Source organism: Daktulosphaira vitifoliae, unplaced genomic scaffold (genome assembly GCF_025091365.1).
Source record: "Daktulosphaira vitifoliae isolate Bord-2020 unplaced genomic scaffold, ASM2509136v1 Scaffold_355, whole genome shotgun sequence".
NCBI classification, from domain to species: domain Eukaryota; kingdom Metazoa; phylum Arthropoda; class Insecta; order Hemiptera; family Phylloxeridae; genus Daktulosphaira; species Daktulosphaira vitifoliae.
Genome location: NW_026099920.1, coordinates 1,574 through 9,071, shown reverse-complemented (window position 1 = coordinate 9,071; position 7,498 = coordinate 1,574). Strand labels below are relative to the sequence as shown.

The window sequence follows — 7,498 nt, the reverse complement described above, 5'->3', positions numbered from 1 at the left end:
TTTATCATTATTATAACATAGAAATCTAAAAAAGCACATTACGAATACATGCCATTTTTATATTTTTACTTCAACCTATATTATTATGAAGTTGTCTTTTATTTTTAAAATATAAAAGTGGAGTTTAATTACATCATAAAAAAATTGTTGTTAATTTTTAAAAAATTCGTTCATTGTTATAATTTTTTCAAGGAAATTCATTGTTTAATACCATTAATATTCATATAATTTTATACTTGAATATAAAATTAATTATTTTTGATACATATTTATAATTTTAAATTATTACCTTCAGCTCTGTACAACATTGTCACCTTAGAATAAAAAGGGTTCTAACGCAATTTTTTGAACATTTTTTTTTAAAGGAACATTATAAAGGTAACTACAAATGTTTTAACTCCTAAACGAAGTAGTTACACTCATTATATAGTGAATTAATTTAAATAAAAATTAAAAGTTCCATATAACTGTATGATAATTTTTTTTTTTTAAAACAGTCTACTAGAATAATCAATTGTTTTGCATTGTAATCTTTTCATTCTCAAATGACGAACATTGTAGCATCATCAGCTTTTAAATGTTTAATTACGCGGGATGGAATAATACATAGATTTAAAAATTATACAATTATATACAAAAATTTATTAACCAACTATTGGTTTAAAAAAAAATAACTTACAAAATATGCAACGGTCTGTTTTATTTAGGAATACAATGTAATATTTAAACTATTAAGAAAATTTGTTCTGAGTAATATTTACAACATATTTGGATATAATAAAATTATTTTAATATACACACAATCTGATTTTGATTTCAATTAAATTTAAATAAATTATTTATACTAGTGTATATTTAATTAATAAAGAGTACTGTAAACATTTAATTTTTAAGTAAAAAATAGTATATTTCGAATTTCTAAGAATTTTGGATAAGAAAAGAAATGACTGTAATTTCTCTACAACACTTAAATATATTTTACAATGTATAATACGCATTATTGTTTTTGTATAAATAAAAAAAAACTTTACCCTATACAGTTTTTTAATAAAAATTTATACTGTTATTGCTATTTACACTTTTTTTTTAATTGTGAGTTAAGATTAATATGATTACAACTAATTTTGATATAATTCTAAATTAGTTGAATACTAATTTTAGAATTAAATTTGTAATTATTGATTACACTAACTATAGTTAATGGAATATATTGTATATTTCCTTACATTTATATAAATAAATAAATATATTTTTGTATGGATGTTCTATACTATAATATAACTTTCATGTTACAGTTGTTATTGGGTTAGACGAGTGTAAAGCAGAAGCAGACAGGGGATCGGTAGTATGTAACGAAAAATGTCGGTATGACAAATATTCTGGAGGTAAAGGTTGTTCTCTTTTTGAGTCTTCTCGCTGCTTTTTAATTTTTAAATAACCTAATACAGAAACTAATACGATAAATACCACACAACCTAAACAGCTTCCAATAATTAACCCCAGTCTTCTGGTTAGTATTGAACTCATATACTGTTCATCTGAAAAAAATGTTAAATCCCCGTCTAATGTTTTAATTTCAGCACATCGGCTGCTTTCTGTATCACTAGGTAAAAAATGAGAAGTATTTTGTGGTATCCAATTTCCTAATCCAATAATACAAATTAGGTACCTAGTTTCTGGTGTTAAATTATCAATGAATGCTGTTTGAGCTTCTTTATCAATGAATTTGCTCATATGCTGTGGATAAAAATATAATTTAAAGAATTATACAATGATGTTATATGTAAAAATAAAATTTAAACTTACAGTTGGCGATAGTGCGACAGATGATATGATAGCTGCTGGAGATCGTGGATCCTCAATCGAATAATATTCCAATTTATAGCCATGAAGTCCTGAACGGTTTCCATTTTTCCATGACAAAAACACTGAATCCGGCTGAATATCTTGAATGGCTAATCTATGTACAGCGGGAATAGCACAAAAATGATGAGGCTCTAAATCAACAAATATTTTGCCTTGAAGTGTTGAAGGATGTTGGCAAGTGAGACCTTCTAATTGGAAATCAGTAGTTAGTTTTCGATGATCTTTCATCCATTCCCAAAGCTCTTGTTGATCACAATCACAACTTAAAGGATTACCTAAAATAAAATATTATTAATAGTACATTTATTATTAAAAAAATTACGAATATAAAATTATTTGAAAATATAGTACACCTTCTATTCGCAAATGTTTTATGTAAGTTTCCAATGGCCTAAGTGCATTTAAAGGAAAGTTTCTAAAATCGTTTTTTCCCAAGTCCAATATCTTCAGTTTTCTTAAAACTCTAAAAGCATCANTTCAGTTTTTTTAAAACTCTAAAAGCATCTGGTGAAATTGAAGATATCCAATTACCATACAAATATAACTCAGATAAGCTTTCGAGGTTTCTGAATAATCCTTTATTTAATTTTAACAATTGGTTGTATGATATATCAAGTATTTGAAGTGATATTAAATCTGAGGAAAAGTCATCAATTTCTCGGATTGAATTGTGTGACAAATTTAGAAGTCGTAAACGGAATAATCCCTGTAACCTTTCTTGAGGCAACAACTCCAAACGATTTAGACTTAAGTCTAGTGTGTATAAGTTTTCTAGAACGCTGAATGTCCCAGGAGATATTTTTGATATACGGTTATTACTTAAATGTAAATTATGTAGATCACGAAAATTTTCAAAATCTTTACTACTTAAAACTGTTAAATTTGTTTGGGTCATATATAGTTCTTCAATATTTGATTTTTCATTGACATATTGTTTGGTTGTATCACGTATTTGAAAAATTGGATTGTGGGTAAGGTTTAAAAATCGCAAATTTTTTATTAATGCTGGAATTTGTCTAAAATTGTTGTATGAAATGTCAAGACGTTCGAGAGATTGAAAGATATTTAGAGGAAATGATGATAACATATTATTGGCCAAATTTAATTCCGTCAACATTGTGAAATAGGTTGGTGGAAATCCAGATATAGATTGAACACGGTTTGAATTTGCTACGAGAGATTTAAGATTTTTCATGCTTGTTAGTTTTGACATGTCTAATGTTGTTAAATTGTTTTTAATAAGTGATAACTTTTCTAAATTTTCACAGCCCGCTAAAGCAGAGTAAGGCATTACATCTAAATTATTGTTATCTAATGTCAAAGAAGTCAATCGTTTCGGACTCTTGAAGACATCAGGATGAAACGTTATAAAGTTATTATGTCTTAATGATAAAGTGCTTATTTCAAGATTAAACTTAAAAATTGAACCCGACAATTGATTCAAGTTGCAGTAATCCAGATTAACTTGCTTAATATTTGGAAGATATTTTAAAAATGTTGAATTAAGTCCTATTAAATTATTAAATGATACGTCTAATGTCGTTAAAGTAGGAACGTCAATTTGCAATAATGATTCAGCAGCTAAGAAATTTTTATTCAAGTAGAGTTCGGATAAATCATTCAGGTTAGAAAATGAGCCGTTGTCTATTGTTTTTAACGAGCAGTTATTCAGATATAAATGCTGAATCGGTAAATCTTTTTGGAACATGTATTTATGAAGTTGTATTAATGGATTATCTGATAAATCTAATATAGTTAATCTTTTGAGTGCTGCAAATGAATTCGGTTGTATGTGAGATATGTGGTTATTGGCAAGATGTAATTCTTCTAAACCTCTAAGATCAGCAAACATTTTTGATGAAATTTCTTTGAGCTGATTGAAACTTAAGTCCATAAATGTCAAAGCTTGCATAGATTCGAACGAACCTAATTCAATATATTCGATAGAATTATTATTAAAATAAATTCTTTGAGTATGATTAATGTCCACAAAAAGAGTTTTATCTAGTTTTTTTAATTTGTTATGACCCAACCAAATTATTTTTAAATTAGTTTGGCCTTGGAAGGATCTATTATGTATACTAGTTAGTGCGTTTGAATCAATATGTATTGATACNCTAGTTAGTGCGTTTGAATCAATGTGTATTGATACTAATGATTGGTTTTGTGAAAATATATCATCCAAATGCTTAAGATGATTACCTTGTAAATTTATATGTTGAAGATTTTTCAAATGAAAAAATGCTCCATTTTCTATTTCAGAAATTATGTTATTTTGTAAATATAATCCTAGTAAATTTGGTAATTTCTCAAAATGCATTTTTTTTATAGTTGATATTTTATTGTTTTGTAGTCGAAGTTCTTTTAAGTGAACATTATTTTGAAATGCATCAATATTAATGCTGTGAATTAAATTGCTATCTAAACTCAAAGAAGTTAAATTGTAACAGTTGGAAAAAGATAAACTGTCTATCCTTTTTAAGTAGTTTTCACTTAAATAAAGTTCATTTAAATCAAAAGAACTACTGAAAGAACCAGGTTCGATATTTTTTATAGCATTTTGGGAAATGTAAATTACAGAAATCTTTATTGAATTTGTAAATGAATCACTTGAAATTTCTAATATATTATTTTCGGATAAAAATACTTCTTTAAGCTCTGGTAAATTTTTAAATAAGCCAGTTATATAATGAATATGATTATGACTTAGATCAATTTTTTTGAGACGTACATTGTACTTAAATGTGTTTGCATCCATATAAATAATTTTGTTATGACTTATATCAAGTGATTCGAGGAGAGTCAAACTACTAAATCCTCTTTTATGAATACCTTCAATTGAATTGTAATAAAGAGATAACATTTCGAGTTTTGGGAATAGACGGAATGCATCTTCAGGAATTGATTCAAAGTAATTAGAACTTAGATCCAACTGTACTAGATTCTTCATAAAAGAAAAGCGATCATCGTGTATTGATGTTATCTCGTTCCAAGAAAGCCTCAATGAAATCAACCTTTCTAACCGTCGTACTGCTGAAGTTGGAAAAGTTTTTATTTTATTTTCTGATAAGTCTAATTCTGATAGGCTATTTTCTAATCCAGCAAATGCATATTCTGAAATTTTAACTATTGAGTTTCCTTTCAAATTTATTTTAACCAAATTCAAACCAGTAAAAGTGTAGCTTCCCAGCTCGCTTATTTCATTAGATTCGATATCAATTATCTTTAACGATGTTAACCCCATGAAAGCTTTTTGGGGTATTTCTTTGAGCTTGCCAGAAATCATTGAAAAAGATTCCAAGTTTTTTATGTTGAATAGCCCATTTTCAGTAATAATTGATATATTTGAATGAGATATTTGAAGTTCTTTTAATGTGATATTTAGAGGAAAAAAAGCTAATGATAAAGATAAAGCAGAAGAATCGAGGTCATAAATGTTAAGTGATTGAATTGGCCCATTTACAGAGGCTAAAGCAGTGTAAACACTTGTTCCGGAAACTCCAGGACAGTCGAGTGATATCCCGTCTTCTACATCGTGACACCAGCATGATTGGTCTGGTATTTGGCTAGGGCACGTAGTAACTATATTTTGAAATTGGCTGACAGAAAATGTTTGAAACCATAATAATGTGCATAACCACAGCGACGGCCATCGATCATTGGATTTCATCTCATCGCCATATCATTTGAGTGGTTGTTAACGCAGCTTGTGCATATGTTTCCTGAAATATAAAAAAACTGTTATTATATCGGTAAAAATATTTATTTCTTATACATTTGAATTACAGGTCAATTGTTACAAAAAATGAGAACAACAGAAACCGGTTACCTTATTTACTGAACACCTATATGTGTTTGTATTCATTATATTACAATACACATTATAAAATAGCTCATTGAAGAAAAATTAAATTACCATTACAGAATTTTATATTTCTAGCAAAACTTATGAAAAACTATTATCGTTTGATTAATTTTAGAATTTTTTTTTAGATTTTTAATTATAATCCATAAGTCTACTTTTGGTGCAATAGTTATTTTTATAAGGTTTGTTTTTAAATTTATAAAAATGTGGTTATTGTAAAATAATTTCTGTTTTTATAGTATAAGTTTATTTATAATATCCACGAATAATTCTGGATTAATTGCTTAATTCAATATACATTTGAAGTAATGTTAGGAAGTAGTTTGTTATAATAAGAACCGATTTTTTAACGAGTTGTTTTTGTAGGAACAAACTAAAAACTGCTTTCTTTAAAAAATAAAGAACGTAGATGAATTAATTTTTATAAAGAACATGAACAAAATTAACAATTCCTTTAAATTTTAGAGTTTCTAAACATTTTTATCTTTATTTCTAGTTATTATAAATAAAATTCTTCTTCTACTTTGACTACTAACAATATTTTGTACAAATGAAATCAGATGACTCTTATTATATATATTTATTATGTCTTCATTATTTTAACAAAGTTTTATAATTTTAATATACTAATCTAATGTTAATAAAGTAGCCAATGATATAAAATAAATTATTGCACTAAAAATTTCATATCTAGATTTCATAGTGTCATGTATACACAGTATATCATAATGTATTATTTAAGACTTCAATCACATAAAATACCAATCAAAATAAGATATATATTTATACCTTTTAATTGTTTAAATATACTAATGAAATTTCGTAGAAAAAAACATATATTAATTATATAAAACAAACAGGAAATAATAAACAATATATAGTAGTAATGTGTTAGACATAAGGTAATAAATAATCTGTAAGATTTTATAGAACAAACGGTTGAACATTATGAAATGTAGATCATTATTGATAAAAATGTAATAAATAACATGTAATATTACGATTAATAAAGAAATAATGGTAGCGTCAGTGATCACTACATGCCTTTGTAATACTATCAAAATCAATATAAAAAGCCCAAAATAATGAGCATTCTGGCTCAGATGTCACTCTGATGGTGGTCAGAATGTTCTCACTTGCTTAGATGCGGTCAGATATTCACGGAGGCAGTCACTACGCTCAATCATTCCACACCTTAATAATATGCGAAAAGTGATCCGCCGTCTTTACAGTTATATTTGTACAATAATACAATATCTATTTATTTATAAGTGTCAGAGAAAATATCAAGGTTGGAAACTAATAATTTTACCAAAAATATATAAGGTTTAGAATTAAATTTTATGAGTTATATCTTTGATATGTGTCTATTTCAGGAATTAGGTTGTAGGTTCATATGTATAGCCACCATACCACTCTGGGTAGACACTCAAGGTAACTCAATCCCACCTATCATCGATAACCGTCAAAACACGTGTCATTATTGATATTAATGAATTGGCAATTAGTCACAATAAATCTCATATATAAAAAAATAAAGATCACTTAATTTTTCTATCATTTTCTATCTTTCTTATAGACCTTCGTACTCATACCCCAAGTAATAATATTATTAATACAACAAAAGAAGTGACTCAAACAAGCACCCAACACCCTTTCATATTTTTATTATTTAATTTTAGCTTCGATGCGAAGCTGAGAAGGTATTGGTTTTACTATGATGTGTTTTTTTTTTTTTTTTTTTTTTTTTTTTTTTTTTTTTTTTTT

The 7,498-nt window shown here is 26.7% G+C and overlaps 1 protein-coding gene across 2 annotated transcripts; it reads right to left on the bottom strand.

Annotated features, from left to right (window-relative positions):
- Nucleotides 1-986: 986 nt before the first annotated feature.
- Nucleotides 987-5,582, bottom strand: LOC126909412 (protein artichoke-like). 2 transcript variants are annotated; one of them, XM_050691837.1, is made up of 4 exons: nucleotides 2,352-5,582; nucleotides 2,220-2,320; nucleotides 1,807-2,141; nucleotides 987-1,737 (listed from the first exon to the last, which is right to left on the bottom strand). In XM_050691837.1, the coding sequence occupies exons 1-4, from the start codon at nucleotides 5,534-5,536 to the stop codon at nucleotides 1,285-1,287; spliced, it is 4,074 nt and encodes a 1,357-aa protein (XP_050547794.1). In that variant the 5' UTR covers nucleotides 5,537-5,582; the 3' UTR covers nucleotides 987-1,284. The 2 variants fall into 2 exon arrangements, with proteins under 2 accessions (XP_050547794.1, XP_050547795.1); XM_050691838.1 differs by having other exon boundaries at nucleotides 2,220-2,340; nucleotides 2,372-5,582.
- Nucleotides 5,583-7,498: the final 1,916 nt, after the last annotated feature.